At 43.3% G+C, this 16,711-nt stretch overlaps 1 protein-coding gene across 1 annotated transcript in view; it reads right to left on the bottom strand.

Moving 5' to 3' along the window:
* Positions 1 to 540: 540 nt before the first annotated feature.
* The window catches only part of LOC122815742 (patatin-like phospholipase domain-containing protein 2), a 680,367-nt gene continuing 664,196 nt past the window's right edge, over positions 541 to 16,711 (bottom strand). Inside the window, exon 9 of the mRNA XM_044088494.1 lies at positions 541 to 1,062. Within this exon, the coding sequence (XP_043944429.1) occupies positions 750 to 1,062 (313 nt within the window). The 3' untranslated portion in view covers positions 541 to 749. The remainder of the gene's footprint in view (positions 1,063 to 16,711) is intronic.

Here is a 16,711-nt window from a genome sequence, read left to right as displayed (position 1 = left end):
AAGTACACTACTTCACCCCACCCAAACTCAACTACTACTTTACTACTGACTTTCTGGAAAGAAAGCAGCAGCAAGAGGAAGATGAAGACAGGCCTACCCATGCAAGCCTTATTAGCAGTAAAAAGTATTTTACTGGCAAACTACTATTTTATCAGTGCTACTCTCTTGACAGAAATATTATGACTTACTAAATATAACTTGATGGCAGAAGTACAACAATAACATTTAAGATCATTATGGCTACTTACATTTCATCACACCTCCACCTAATGTAAGTTACAGTACACAAGATACACTGAGAATGCACTTTAGAGTAACAAACCTGTGTAAAACAATGATAGTGCTTTGCTAATAATGTTCAGCATTTAGAAATTTTATAAAGGATTATTATATTCGAATATAGAGATAATTTATCAAGGATAGAACTATTTTCTTTACATATCATAGATATCTGAAAACACAAAAAATATTTTGGTACTGAAATACTATTAAAGGTATCCGATTTACTAATAGCACCAGCAATAGACAAGGACAATGCAAACATATTATGTTTATTTAATGAACTATTTTCTAATTCTATCACACCGGAACAAGGCATTCAATAACCGGGCAGTAATTCTGACATAACAGATTAACTTTGCAATTAGTGCTTTACAAGAATAACGTGGGTGCTGCTTTCCTTCAAGAAACAGTATTTGATGAAACATTGTAGATGAAAGGATCCCTGTTTTACCATGCTTTTCAAAATTTCATTCTTTGCTTTCATCTCCTACCACAAAGCTCTTTCTTGGTGAAACGAGGACATCACCAGCAAGGTTTAAATCTACACCTGAGTCATCTGTACAAGTACAGCTAGGATGCTGGGAATCAGAACTATCAAAAGTCATCTCAAAACTGTATATATGACTTTTGAGAGCAGGGGTGGACTGTCTGTGACTCTCCAAGTACCAGTTAGCAAGGTCTGTAGAAGAACAGGGTGAATCTGGTGAACTCAGGAACGAAGGCTCCAGCTGAGACACAGGAAGGCTGTAGCATTTTCTCAGTGGTCTTTGATATTCATAACTGCAAAATATGTAAGAAACATGCACATTAAATTCTCAAATGCAATGGAAACCAGAACAACTTGGTTTCACTGATACTTATAGTTTGGTTCATTATGACTACACATGGAAAAATGGAAAAGGAAAGCAACTACTTATTAATTTACTTCTCCTCAAAGAAAAAAAATACTGATAACTTCTGTTTATTCGTATCTGTGTTTCATGGGGCAATTATTTACAGCCCCATTTAAAATATGACTGAATACTACATAATCCATTCATGAAAGTGCCATATCTTAGAAGAAGAGCATTAAAATACTAACTACCAGATATATAAAACAATTTTCTTGTAACCTCTCTGACATTATTACATATAAAGGTGAGAAAGTACTTTTAGCCAGAGTAACAGCTCTAAAGTGGGCTAAGAAAACATTATGCTGGAAGACTGCAGCTCAGCCTGTATTTTTATTTTATTTTATTGAACCAACCATCAGTAATATTCCATCTTCTGCTTCCTTGGTTGGCTCAACTGTTCCTTCACAAAATGTAAGACAGTATACACACAAACATATACTGAAGCTGCAATGTTTTGTTTTGAATAACATACACACTATTTGCTTACAATCTATTTTGTTTACTGTAACATTTACTTACGTATTTACTGTTTGTAAGTATATTACATTGACATCTATTTACTGTAGGTAGGCAGATAAACCTGAGGGCCCATTTTCTGCTACAATCTTTTAAAACTGAAGTGGTAATGTCGGTAGTGTTAGTGCTGCAACATGCAGCACACTTGCCTTTGGTGCAAAAGGCTCTGTGTTCTGTTCTCACGCCAGGTACATGGATCACTGTCACTGCAGTGCAGCATAAGGGGGGGTGCTGCACGCCTGACTGTGTTGTTTTTGGATAAGACATTAAACCAAGGTCCCATCTGTGTGAGTTGGTGGTAGCTCTGATGGATTTAAAAGATTCCAGGGCACCTATTGAAAAAGAGTAGAGGATATTTCCTGATGCCCTACCCAAATTTCCTCTAGTAGAATCAATACCACCTCATGTCTCCCCTATAAAGAGGGTATTAGAATAGTGGGACAAACCCAGTCGACAAAGGATAAATAAATAAATGTACACACAACAGTAGTAGTTGCATTAGTAGTACTGAACTGTACAGTTCCAATACAATGACAATTTAAAACAAAATGGTATGCAGAGTAGTTCTGAAGTTAATACAATGAACTTCTGATCAGTGGGTTAGAGCATGCAGTTGAATCTGGCTGTAGAAAATGTACTTATCCTGCAAGCAGCATATAAGTAACTCATGAAAGTGGTGGTCCCTACTGACTCTTCAACAGTTCATGCTAAGTGGAAATGTGTACCATATATTATGTCCCCAGAAGGAGAAATGGTTTTGTGAACCAATCCACTGAATAACTTGGGATGAGAGTTGGGGCAGGGTTGACATCTGATGATTGAAGCTATCAAATGAAATTTTCATTTTTAAGGAAGAAGCCTAATGTGGAATGTGTGAAGGTAAAAATACTCTGCCCATTAGTGAAACTGATAAAACATTTACTTGAGTGATGCTGGTGCTCAAAGCAGAGTGAGTTATTCATAATTCTACAGATCTTCTTTAATAAAGCTTGCTGCCCGTTATAACTGATGGAGGATCCTGCAATCATGAACATGAGGTTGAATTTTAATGCTGTCAGATATACACCTTTGGCAGCACTGCTTCTCTTGTGTGTTAATAGTAGGAGGTTGTTTGGTTGGTAACTAGGAAGCTGTTTAATACTTACATAATAAAAATATGAGGAGAAAAACTGAGGAGCAAGACAAAAGTACAGTTGTGTACACTTACCATAAATGTAGATGTTCGAGTGTATCCACTGTTGCAGTCGTCACATTTGGGTTATCCCTGCCAGGGTAGCCCTCGGCCAGCCCAAATACCAAAGGCTTAGTACTTCTGCATCGGCTGCTGTCACTTCAGGACGGACGTCAGTTTGTCAGTAGTATAAAGGAAGGCAGCCGATGCCATTACATCAGTTTTTCTTGCCCTAACCTGTTAGAAGCCCCCAAGTAGGAGCCCGGTTCTGGTGGAAGAACCCCACCGGTAGAAAGTAAATACCAAATATGTCCCTTAGAAAGGAAAGAGAAGAAAAGGGGGGGGTGGAGGGAGGGAAACCGGGACTGCAACAGTGAATACACTCAAACATCTACATTTATGATAAGTGTACACAACTGTACTATGTTCTTCGTGTTTCACTGTTGCAGTCATCACATTTGGGTTGATTCTCAAAGCTGAGGAAAAGGGTGGAGGCAGTCAAAGAAACTAGGGGCTGGCTGGGATGCCCTGCAAGACTGCAGAGGCAAACCCTGCCCTGGATTTGGAGAAGAGAGGCAGGTGGTAATATTTGGTAAAAGTGTGAACAGATGTCCAGGTAGCAGCCTCCAGGATGTCCCTGGTGGGGACTTCTCTGAGGAAAGCTGCAGAGGTGGAGGCTGCTCTGGTGGAGTGAGTCCTGACCCCCTTGGGGGGAGGCTTTCCATGTTGTTTGTAGCAGAAATGGATGTAGTGTGCCATCCATTTGGAAATGGTTTGTTTGGAGAAGGTTTTGCCTTCTGCCCCTGCTGCAAAGCTAACCAGCAATTGATCAGACTTTCTGAAGGATTTAGTCCTGTCTAGATAGAATCTGAGCTGTCTGTGCACATCTAGAGAGTGCAGAATCCTTTCCCCCTTGTTCTGGGGATTAGGAGAAAAGGTGGGCAAATGAAAGGATTGGCTGAGATCCACACTGGACACCACCTTGGGCATGAAGGATGGATTAGTTCTGAGGGATACCCTGTCAGCATGGAAGATGATGAAGGGTTCCACAGCCATGAGCGCTTGCAGCTCGGAGACTCTTCTGGCTGAAGTGATGGCCAGAAGGAATGCTGTCTTTCAGGGGAGAGATTTTAGCTCTGCAGAAGAGGCTGGTTTGAAAAGGGGCAAGGTGAGCTTTCCCAAAACATAGTTAAGGTCCCAAGCTGGGGTTGGTGCCCTTCTGGGTTGCCTCAAGTTGCTAGCCCCTCTTAGAAACTGTTTGATCAAAGGGTGTGAGAAAAGGGGCTGCTCAGTGGGAAAATGAGCAGAAATAGCAAAGGCATGAATTTTTATAGAGGAGAAAGAGAGGCCACTGTGTAGTAGGTCAGCTAAGTAATCCAGCATGAGAGGGAGGGAGGGCTGTCCCATACTGGCTCCTTTAGCCTGGATCTAGGTGAAGAACTTTTTCCATTTGTCAGCATAAGACTTTCTGAGTGTCTGCAGTTAGGGATGCATAAATTCCTCTTCCCTCTGGGTCAGGAGGTTTGGAATCTGAGGAAGATGCCATGGTGGCATTGGTGACAGGCTGTTCAGCAAGAGGTACCAGTGCTGGCGAGGCCAGTCTGGAGTTATAAGAACTATCCTTGGTTTTTCCTCCTTTATTGTGAAAGTACAGTTGTGTACCTACCATAAATGTAGATGTTCAAGTGTATTCACTGTTGCAGTCATTACACTTGGGTTATCCTGCTGGTAGCCAACCCGTAGTCGGCCCGAGTTCCAAAGTCTTGGTCCAGCATCGGTTGCTGTCACCTCTTCCCTGACGTCAGTGCGCCAGGGGTATAAAAGTTGTAACCAACGCCATTTTCTTCAGTTTTTCTTGCCCCAGATGTCAGGTGCCCCCAGATATGAAGGCTGTAAAGATAAAAATATGCCAAACAACCATGCATATATCACTAAAAACATTTTCTTTGTCTAAAAGCAAATATACCACATAGGTTGTATAGAGTTGAGAAGTACAGAATAGTCCCAGCAAAGAGGGGGATGGTGGGTGGGTAACCAGGACTGCAACAGTGAATACACTCAAACATCTACATTTATGGTAGGTACACAACTGTACTATGTTTGTGTTTCACTGTTGCAGTCATTACACTTGGGTAGAATCCCAAAGCTTAGGCAGGGTGGCTGGGTCTAGATTGGATTAGGCAAGGCTAAAAAGCCCTGCAGAAATGCAGTGGCAAAGCCTGCTCTGGATTTGGAGTAGAGAGGTAGGTGGTAGTGCTTGGTAAAAGTGTGCACTGAGCTCCAGGTTGCAGCTTCTAATATGTCTTTGGTTGGTACCCCTCTGAGGAAAGCTGCTGAAGTGGCTGCTGCTCTGGTAGAATGAGGCCTAATGCCCTTAGGCACAGATTTGCCATGTTGTGCATAACAGAAGCGGATGCAGTGTCCTATCCATTTGGAGATTGTCTGCTTTGTAATAGGTTTTCCTTGTGATCCTGCAGCATATGCTACAAACAGTTGCTCAGTTTTTCTGAAAGCTTTTGTTTTGTCCAAGTAAAATCGTAGCTGCCTGTGAATATCCAAAGAGTGCAGAAGTCTTTCCCCTTTATTCTGGGGATTTGGGTAGAAAGTAGGCAAATGAATAGTTTGATTTAAGGCCACATTGGAGACCACTTTTGGCATGAATGTTGGGTTTGTCCTTAGGGAAACCCTGTCCTGGTGAAAAATGAGGAAAGGTTCCACAGCCATCAATGCCTGTAGCTCTGAAACTCTTCTTGCAGTTTTCCATGACAAGAATTTTAAATCAGCTGTGCTGGCTGGTTCAAAAGGAAGCAGTGTTAGTTTTTCTAAGACAAAGTTGAGGTCCCAAGTAGGTACTGGTGCTCTCCTAGGGGGTCTTATATTCTTTGCCCTTCTGAGGTACTGTCATAGTAGAGGATGTGAAAAAATAGGAGGATCCGTATTGTAATGAGCTGAAATGGCAGAGGCATGGATTTTAATAAAAGAAAAAGATAGGCCTTTGTCCAACATCTCAGTCAGGTATTGTAAAATCTGAGGCATATTAGGGACTAGTCGGTCGAGCCCTTGTGCCTGGTTCTAAGCACAGAATCTCTTCCATTTTTCCGCATATGATTTCCTAGTGCTGGGTCTCCTGGCTTCCAAAATTACATCCATAACAGCTTTGGAGAGAGGTGCAGTCTGAGTGGCTACATTATCTGCCATGTTGCCAGGTTTAAGGTTCTGAGTTGACTGTGCAGAATCTGATTGTTTTGCTGTGTCAGAAGATGAGGGATTTGAGGTAGAGGCAAAGGTGGGCCTTGGGACAAAATCTTTAGGATTGGGTACCAGTGCTGGTGTGGCCAGTCTGGTGCAATTAGGATAATTTTTGGCCTCTCGTCTGACTTTTAGAAGCACCTTGGTGAGAAGAGGCATCGGAGGGAAGGCATAGACTGTCAGATTTTTCCAGTTGAAGGATAGAGCATCCACTTTCCATGCTTGAGAGTGATAAGTCCTTGTGCAAAATTTCCGTAATTGGCAATTGTGAGGGGAGGCAAATAGATCTATGTCCGGGCATCCCCGTTCCCTTGTTATCATGTTGAACACTTGTGGATTTAGCTTCCATTCGTGAGGATCCATGAGATTTCTGCTTAGTTCGTCTGCCAGTGCATTTTTTGTTCCTGGCAGGAATTATGCTTGCAGATGTACCTGGTAAGTCAGTGCTGTGTTCCACAAAGTCATGGCTTGTCTGCATAAGGGCTAGGAATGTGTGCCCCCTTGCTTGTTTATGTACCACATAACTGTGGTATTGGGTCTTTATTAATAATTGTCCTGGATGTATTATGTCCTTGAAGGCTGTCAGGGCATTCTGTACAGCTAGCATCTCTTTTTGATTGATGTGAAGATGCAGTTGTTCCTTGGGCCACGTGCCCTGAATAGATTTTCCTGCCATATGTGCTCCCCAGGCGTAATCTGATGCATCCATTGTTATTGTCTGCCTGGCTGTAGGTAAGGTGAAAGGCTGTCCCTTGTTGTGGTGACAGGCCTGTGACCACCATCAAAACTCCTGTTGTAGGCAGGGAATCGAGGTTATGATTGTCTCTAGACTGTGACAATGCTGAGTCCAAACACTTTTTAGATACTACTGTAGTTTCCTCATATGCAGTTTGGCATATGGAATTAGTAGAATTCAAGATGCCATGAAACCCAGGGCCTGCAGAAATTTTCTTGCAGGGAGCTGGGTCTTTGTTGCCATCATTTGAAAGTAATGAGTCAGTTGCCTTTGTTTGTCTGGTGTGAGATAAGCCATCTGGGTAGGTGTATTCAAGCTTGCACCCAGGAATATTATCTCTTGAGAGGGCACTAGTTTTTGATTTCTTTTTGTTTACTGTGTACCCTAGGCAAATTAGTAATCTCTTTACAAACTCCAGGTGCTTTAGAAGAATGTCCTTGCTCTCTGCTTGAATAAGGCAGTCGTCCAAGTAGGGATATATTTGAATTCCTTTTTGCCTGCAAAATGCAATTACTGGTGCCAGGCATTTTGTGAAGACCCTGGGCGCAGTAGATAAGCCAAAGGGCAGTGCAGAGAATTGATAATGCATTGAGCCTGCTATAAATCTGAGGTATCTTCTGCACGATTGTCTGATTGGGACATGCAGGTATGCCTCCTTGAGATCCAAAGTAACTAGCCAAGCCTATTTGTCCAGCATGGGCAAGAGTTGTTGTAGTGTTAACATTTTGAATTTTGGAACATCCAGGAAAGTATTTAGGATTGACAGGTCCAGTACTGGTCTCCATGCTTTGTCCTTTCTGGGTACTAGGAAAAGTCGTGAGTAAAATCCTTGGCCCTGCTCTTCTCGTGGAACATTTTGAATGGCTCCCATTTCCATAAGAGCTGCAATCTGTTTTTGTGCCTCTGCCCATTGGTTTTGTGGCAGGTTTGGCATACCTTTTGGTTTTGGAAGTGGAACCTGTACCCTTGAGAAACTATACTCAACACCCATTGGCCTTGGGTGATCATGTGCCAATTTTTTGAGAAAAGTGCTAGCTTTCCCCCTAGGGCTGCTGTGAACTGGTAAGTGCTTGGCATTTGCAGAGGGAAGTCATTGTGACTGTTTTCTATAAGGTTGAGATTTGTCTTCTCCTCCTTTGGGGGCTGAAGAAACCCATTGTTTAGGTCTGTAGGAGCCTTGGGGCTGAGATCTGCCTCTTGGGCATCTGTACCTGCATCTTTGTGGCCTGTCTGACACTGGAAAGGACCAATTTTTTGAAGGCCACTTCCTGCTAAATCTGGGTGGCTGAACCTGTAAGAAATCTTTCACAGTTTGCATTGACTTTGCTTTTTCCTCCATTTTCTTTAAAACCTCTTCTGCCTTAACACCAAACAAAGTATCATGTTGTAGTGGAGCATCCAATAATTTCATTTTAACATGGTCAGGTAAACTTTGTTTTTTCAATCAAGCATGTCTTCGAATAACTGAGCCTGTAACTGCGGCTCTACAAGAAGCCTATAATGAATCAAGACCACATTGCAGAGTATGCTTTCCCACTTGTTCAACTGCATGCAATAAATCCTGCATTTCTTTACAGTCAGGACTTTCTGTATTTGTAACCATTTTCTGCTTTAACAATGACATGAGATACTGCTGATATTTAAGCATGTGAAACTGACAGTTTAAAGCTCTTACAGCTAAAGCAGCAGAAGTGTAAACTTTTTCCCCCCATCTGTCCAGCGCTCTGGAATCCCTATCTGAGGGGACAGGATTTTTGGCAGTGGAAGCTTTAACCCCTTTTGGACCCTGAGAAATAGTTTCTGGGTCCGCAGCGGGGTTTTTGTAAAGAAATTTATGAGAGACAGGGACCCTGTAGTAGCTGTCTGGCTTAACTGGTGCAGGGGGTAAAGAATCTGGAGACAGACTGGATTCAGAAAAAACATCATCAACAATATCAAGCACACGGGGGATAGCCAAGGGCCTGTGCTGAGGCAATATAAGGAAATCTCTGAGCCTTTTCTTGGATTCTGAATAATCCTGGCTCTCCCAATGGAAATGTTCCCTCATGGTGTGCAGGGTTTCCCCCAAAAGAGTAATCCTCAGGCGGTGAGCTGAAGGAATGGACTCTTCAGCATCACAGTCCTCATAGGGAGGGAGAGAATAGCCCTGGTCAGAGGAAGAATCAGAAGAAATGGAAACTTGATCAGAGGAATCATAATCAGTGTTTTGCCTAGGCCTTTTGTCAGGAGGGGGATGGGAGCCCCTGGTTAAAGTAATAAGGTCTTCGGCCATTTTAAGCATCTGTTTCTTAGGCATGGATGACTGTTCTGGAGAATGCTGTACTTGTTTCTTTGTCTTTAATGGTGTTTTTGACTTTGCCTTTGCTGCTGTAATATCTTTAATTGTTAGTTGTGAAGGTCTGAAAACACCCTCAGAAGCCGGTGCCTGCTCAGCGGCTCCAGACCCATCAGAGGGTATATTTTCCGTAGGCCCAATACCTTGAGTTTCCACGGACCTCGGTGTCTCCACATGACTGTCGGTTGCGGCCTGTGGCTCTGAGGTAGCGGGTGTCAGGGGCTGCGAAAGTGCCTCACTGAGAACCGGCGAACCGGTGACTGGCCTTGAAGAGGCTTCGTTGTTGGTTTTGGGCCTCAGATGCCTTTTTCTTTGTCTTTGCATTTTTTATACATTCCGGTTGTCGGTTGTTCTGACGGCATTATGTGATTAAATCTTCATCCAAAATAATGTAAAGCAAAATCAAACCGACGTTTAATAGTGCGTTTATTAAATCTAGCACAAAATCGACAACTAGTGACGTTGTGGTCAGGGCCTAGGGCAAGGAATGCAGTAAGAGTGGAAGTCCTTATGAGGTATTTGCTTCCCACAAGAAATACAATTATTAACTTTTACTGACATCGGTCTGGAGCAAGAAAAAGTTTCCCCAACGGGGTACTTAGCTTTATTGAAGACTTCGGTTCTGAAATTCAATTTTGAAAATCTCAGGAGTCGACTGACCGGCACTTGCGAACTGCTTATGCTTCGGGCACCATGCTGCAAGAAAGACTGGAGAAAATGGCGTCGGTTGCAACTTTTATACTCCTGGCACACTGACGTCAGGGAAGAGGTAACAGCAACAGACGCCGGACCAAGACTTTGGAACTCGGGCCGACTACGGGTCGCCTGCCAGCAGGATAACCCAAGTGTAATGACTGCAACAGTGAAACACGATGAACATCAGTTCCCTGGGGATGAGAAGTAGTGGAGGAAAGGCATAGACCAATAGATTGACCCAGGGGAAGGACAGGGCGTCCACTTTCTAAACCATGCAGTGATGCTCCCTGGTGCAGAATTTGCTGAGCTGATGGTTGGTGTGGGAGGCAAAGAGGCCAACCTTTAGAGTGCCCCATTTCTGAGTTATTAGGGTGAAGGTTCTCCTGTTGCAGTTGCCATTCGTCTGGGTCCATAAGATTTCTGCTTAATTGGTCTGGCAGAGATTTGAGAGAGCCTGGTAGGAATTGTGCTAACAGGTGCAGTTGCATGGCAGAGGCTGTGTGCCAAAGGGTCATGGCCAGCTTGCATAGAGGGTAGGATGGAGTCCCTCCCTGCTTGTTGATATACCACATCACAGTGGTGCTGTCTGTTTTGATCAGGAGCCCCTGGGGAGAGAAGAGGTTTGAAAGCTATCAAGGCATGCTGGACAGCCATCATCTCTTTTTGGTTGATGTGCAGAGGGATTTGCTGCGGGCTCCATTGGCCCTGTATGCACCTGCCGTCCAGGTGTGCACCCCAAGCATAGTCTGATGCATCTGTGGTGAGGGTCTGGATGGTGGGGGGTGGTGAGAAAGACAGTCCCTTGTTGTGGAAGCATGTTGTTGCCCACCAAAGAAAATCTTTTCTGAGGCAAGGAATTATAGGTATAAGAATTTCCAATTCTTGAAAGTTTTGACACCAAAGGCTTTTTAGGTGCCACTGAAGTTTCCTCATATGCAGTCTGGCATATGGAATGAGTAGTATTCAAGATGCCATGAACCCCAGAGCTTGCAGGATCTTCCTTGCAGATAACTGGGGCCTGGTGGCTAGTTGAGAGAAGTAGGCTGTCAGGAAAATTAGTTTTTCTGGTGTAAGGAATGCCATCTGGGATGCTGTGTCCAGTATGGATTTCTTTTTGTTAATTGTGTACCCTAGGGAGGTTAGTTGGGTCTTTACAAAGGCCAGGTGCTTGAGCAGCTTTTCCTGGCTGTCTGCTTGAATAAAGCAGTCATCTAAGTATGGGTAAATCTGGATATTCCTTTGTCTGCAGACAGCAATGACCGGAGCCAGACATTTTATGAAAACTCTGGGAGCAGTAGATAAGCCAAAGGGAAGCACAGAGAACTGAAAGTCTTGAGATCCTGCCCAGAAACAGAGATATTTCCTGCATGATTCCCTGATAGGAATGTGGAGGTAAACCTCTTTTAGATTCAGGGTGGCTAGCCAAGCGTCTGTGGACAGCATGGGTAGCAGCTGCTGTTGGGTGAGCATTTTGAATTTTGGGATCACCAAGAAGGTGTTTAGAATGGATAGATAGAGGATGGGGCACCAGGTGCCCTCTTTTCTGGGAACCAGAAAAAGTCTGGAGTAGAAACCTTGGCCTATCTGTTCTGCAGGAACGTGCTCTACTGCCCTCATAGAAAGCAGGGAAAGGATTTGCTTTTGAGCCTCTGCCCACTGGTTAGGAGGTAGATCTGGGAATCCTTTTGGGGTTGGAAGGGTGTGGAAGGAAAATTTGTATCCCTGAGACACTATGTTCAGAACCCAGTGGTCGTTGGTAATGGTGGCCCAGGTGCTTGCATGAAAGGAGAGTTTTCCTCCTAGGGGTATGTGAAGGTGGGCAGAGGGAGGGGGTGGGGGAAGTGAGTCATTGTGAGTTCTTACCATAAGGGGGTGGCTTAGAACTCACTAGTTTTGAAGTGGAGGTAGTCTACTGCTTAGATCTCTGCATTCCCTGTGGCTGCTATCTGGGGGGGTCTGGCTTGGAGGGAGCATGAAAGGACCAGTGTTTGGTGGGACAATGCCTGCTGAACCTGGGTGGCTGGACCTGTAAGAAATCCTTAACTGTTTGCATAGATTTTGCTTTTTCTTCCATCTTTTTAAGACCTCTTCTGCCTTAGTGCCAAACAAGTTGTCTTTGTGCAGGGGGGCATCCAAAAATTTAGATATGACATGGTCTGGCAGGGGTGGTTTCTTAAGCCATGCATGCCTTCTATTGACAGATCCAGTGACTGCTGCCCTGCAAGAAACTTCTAGGGCATCAGAACCACAGTGGAAGGTGTGTTTAGTTACTTGAGTTGCAGAATGCATTAACTCTTGTAATTCTTTAGATTCTGTCCAAGCAGGAAAGAAAGACATTTCTGTTTGAGGAGTTCCAGGGTATGTTGCTGACATTTTAGCATATGGAACTGACAATTCAGTGTCCTGATAGCAAGAGTAGCTGAGGTGTACAGTTTTTTACCCCATCTGTCTAGTGCTCGGGAATCCCTATCTGTGGGGGTGGGATTCTTAGCAGAGGTTGCTTTAATCCCTTTAGGCCCTTGAGAAATTACCTCAGGGTCAGCAGTAGGATTTAAAAAAAAAATTGTGTGAGTCAGGGGCTCTATAGTACCGGTCTGGTTTTCTGGGCGCAGGAGGGAGGGTGTCAGGAATCAAGCTGGATTCCAGGAAAACATCCTCCACAACATCTAGGACTGGGGGGATGGCCAAGGGTCTGTGCTGTGGAAGATCTAGGAATTCCCTGAGTCTCTTTTTAGACTGAGGGTAGTCTTGACTTTCCCATTGGAAATGCTCCCTTAAGGTATGCAGGGTTTCCCCAAAGGAAACATTCTCTGGGGGAGAGGCTGAAGAGATGGAATCCTCTGCATCAGAATCCTCAAAAGTAGAGAGGGTTTGCATGTCTGTCTTCATATTCAGATGCATCAGATTCATCTAACTCTTGTTCAGACAAAAACTACAGGGGACAGATCTATTTTCCTTTTGGAGGCGGTAGCTTGGCTTCCCCTGATCAACATGATAAGGTCTACCGCCATTTTAAGCATCTGAGAATATGGTAAGGAAGCAGGTGCCTGAGACTGGGTCGTCAGTTTCTTGGGTGTGGTTCGTACCTTGGGCCTAAGAAACTCGGTCGTTTTTGAAAGAACAGTAGTCGTGAAAGAAGACATTGGTTTGTGTCGAGAATCGATAGTGCGAAGGACTTCTTCGGAAGCCGGTGCTACGCAGCGTCTCCAGACCCATCCAAGGTAGAGACGACCGCAGGATCTTTAGTCGAAGAAGAGTTCTGCAGCATACCAGACTCCGAAAGGGTCTCAGTAGCTGCCTGCGAATCCACAGAAGTGGGCATCAGGGGCTGCGAAAGCGCCTCACTGAGGACCAGAAAACTGATGACTAACTTAACGAAAGCGTCGTCGGTAGGTTTGGACCTGTGTGGTCTGTCTCTTTCTTTATCTTTACATTTTTTCGAAAGATCTGCTGTCGGATGGCTTACCAAAGCCATATCGGAATTCGAGGAGTGTAAGCGAAAATATCAGGCTATAATAAGGGCCTGACAATGGATAGTTCTGGCGTTGAACAAAGCACAGAAGCGACAATGGGGGACGTCGTGGTCTGGGCCTAAGCATGTGACACAGTAAGAATGGAAGTCTCGGTCTGGTATTTGCTTTCCACAGGCAAGACAATTATTAACTTTTTCTGACATAGGTCAGTGCAAGAAAAAGGGATCCCTAATGGGGTATTTCACTTTAGAAGACTTCAACTTTAATTCAGTAGACGAAACCCAGGTAGCGGCCGACCGGCACTCATGCGAACCTCTTCTGCTTCAGGCTCCACAGCAAGAAAGACTGATGTAATGGCGTCGGCTGTCTTACTTTATACTACTGATGACCTGGCGTCAGTCCTGAAGTGACAGCAGCCAACAAAGAAATACTAAGCCTCTGGTATTCGGGCCGGCTGAGGGGTACCCTGGCAGGGATAACCCAAATGTGATGACTGCAACAGTGAAACACAAAGAACATCTTAGATCTATTTAAAGTACTACATAGAATGTAAAAGAATTCTCTATGATAATAGAAAGTGTGTAGAGCTTTTTACATATATATATGTAACCATGGTTGTGTAATACAACTCTGTCTCTAAGAACCACCTCTCACATAATGTACAGAGTCTGGTGTGCCAGCTGTACCATTAAAGATATGATAATGAAGCTGATATCTGCCTTTCTTCCTATACTGCTATTTTATGAGTTATTAAAAACTGTTTGCTGCTTTATTACTGACATATATAGAAATGACTGGATAACTCTGGATACACATAATCAGAACAGAGATCTGTACCATTGAAAATGACAAAAACTTTCCATTCAGATCTGAAAACCTTGCCAAACAAGTAGATGTCATCAAGCTCTGAGCAAGCCATAAAAGCAGATCTTCTCTGGCCATCTGAATCAGCTGGGGAAAACAGAGCAGTACTGCTCGGTGGGAGGCAACTAGGCTGAGTCTGTCTCACTCTCTCTCTTTCTAGTTTCCTTTAGTAGCACCTTTGGAATGAGTGGACTGGAGAAAAGGTGTACACAATAGGCTCTGATTTTATTTGACAGTGAAAGCACTGGTCACCAAAGCTGCTCTGTAGGGTTACCTTGTGCAAAATTCTTTTTACATGGCAATTCTTTAGAAAGGAAAGCAGATCTACATTCAGGCAATTAGTTCCTTGTGCTTTTTAGAAATGGTGTCCTGTCTCAACAAGCATTCAGGTGAGGCCGACACTTCTATGTTGAGACTGCAAAAGAGTTTGGCAGGGTATGTAGATTTCATGAAAATAACCTGCACAGTAAGCGACCCCACTTGTTAATGCACCACAACACCGTTGTGCTGTCAGCAATAACCCGCAAGGTCCCCAGACTCAGAACTGACTGAAAGGCCAAAAGGACATTGTGAGGAGCCTTCAACTCCTACATGACAATTTGCTTCTTGTTTTACTCCTTTTAACCAACAGCCCTATATTATGAAATGAAGGTAGTGGGCTTTACAAACATATCCAGTGTACCCTTATTTGCATACAGGTTTGCTTTTTAGTAGGCTGAAGAGAAGCTCCAGGCATACCTCTCAAATGTTCAGATTTTTGCAGAATGCCCAGATTTTTGCCTTATATGTTTTATCCGTCCCTCATAAAATTTGTGGTTTTCTGGCAAATCTCTGGGGATTGAAGTCTCAAAATGACTTACATTTGAGTTTCAGACTACATATCCTTCAGAAAATGTATGCTAATACAAATCCTGTTATTCTAGCAACTTTCTAACAGCAATACTTAAAATCTGTCATTACTTTAGGCCTTTGTCCCCTGATTACTTTAGGCTTTGTCCAGATTTCTTGTGCTAAGAGGTTGAGGTATGGCCTTACATTGATGGCCACCTGCTCACTTCATCTGAATTCGGATTACATCTGGGGTCACCAGTAGGCCAGATTCCAGAAACTGGCTTTACTGGTCTCAAAAACTCATTACATACCACTGCATCTTTCTTGTATGTAATCCTGTGAGTGGGAATATCAGGACTGTGGAGAACATGAAGCACAGAGCCATGAGGAAGATCTCGGCTTGTAGATTAAGAACTGGAAATGACATGGAAAAAGTCCTTAATGTGCTAGTTCCTGTCTTCTGGCAAACAAACTCAACTGCCAGGAATTTCTTTTGTTAGTAGGGTTACAAGACTGGACTCTGGAGTATTAAAGGACAAACTGAAAGCTTTGGAAGAAGTGAATTGGGAGATCTAGGGCTACCTGAAGTTACTCTGTGAAGTGTCTTGAATGAGATAACCACCCGGGCAGGTTTAAACATGAACTCCCATCTCAGTCTGAAGTAAGGAGCCATACATTCCCCAGAAACTCTGCCCACACAAGAGAAGACAAAGGACAAGGAAATAAACTAACAGTGAGTTTCACACTTGGCACCACAGGAACTCTCTTTGTGCTTTGTAAACTGCAATGTGCATGTGGCCATCATTCTTTCTTTATTATATTCTTAACTAGGTATGTGGATTGAGGCAAATATCCTTTTCATTCACAACCTAAGCCATTTTTTTTTAAAACAAGAAACATCTTTATTGAATTATCATTTATGACACAGGCACTCATACATCTACAATAAATGAAAACAAACCATACTGACATATTTTCAATTGCAAACACTATACATCACATATAATCTATGCAGTCATTGTCTACTGAACATTACAGAGCTCATTCAATTCCTGCCTTCCCTTAAACCTTACTCCCTTTTCAAAAGATTACTCTACAAGTATTGTTCCCACAAGTCCCATTTTTTCTATGTAATTTGCTCCTACCCTTTTCAAAAGATCCCACTTTCAGTTCTCTCTGTTACTAGACTCAGTACTTCTAGTACAGTTGGCTTAGAATTTGACTTCTATTTTCTAGTAACTGCTTTTTGGCAGCCACCAGAATTAATACTCAGCAAGGCCTTTCTCTGTCTAGACAATTAATTCTGAATCACAGCTCTAAAAATAATTTCCTTAGTTGCACCAATTTGCTCACCCAGTATTTCTGACAGAGTAGCCTGTAGTGAATTTTTAAAGACATTCTTCCCCATCACACCTCCAACATTTGCAATCTAGCCAAGGAAAAATTATTTGGCGTCTGCTTGGAGTATAAAAAATACCTATGCATACACTTCCAAGCAAAAATCCTTAATCTTCTAGACATTGCTGCATATTTTAGAGCTATACATATATCCTCCCATTGCTTCTTTGTGAATTGTGTATCCAGTCTCTCTTCTCAAACCTTTCTAACCTACTCTGATTCCTATAATCACCATGCAGTATGCCCTACTAATTATCCCCTTTTTAA

The sequence above is a fragment of the Protopterus annectens genome, chromosome 11.part0 (assembly GCF_019279795.1).
Source record: "Protopterus annectens isolate FY-2018-M chromosome 11.part0, PAN1.0, whole genome shotgun sequence".
Taxonomy (NCBI): domain Eukaryota; kingdom Metazoa; phylum Chordata; order Ceratodontiformes; family Protopteridae; genus Protopterus; species Protopterus annectens.
The sequence above is the reverse complement of the archived record's forward strand: the minus strand, read 5'-3'. Positions and strand labels throughout refer to the sequence as shown.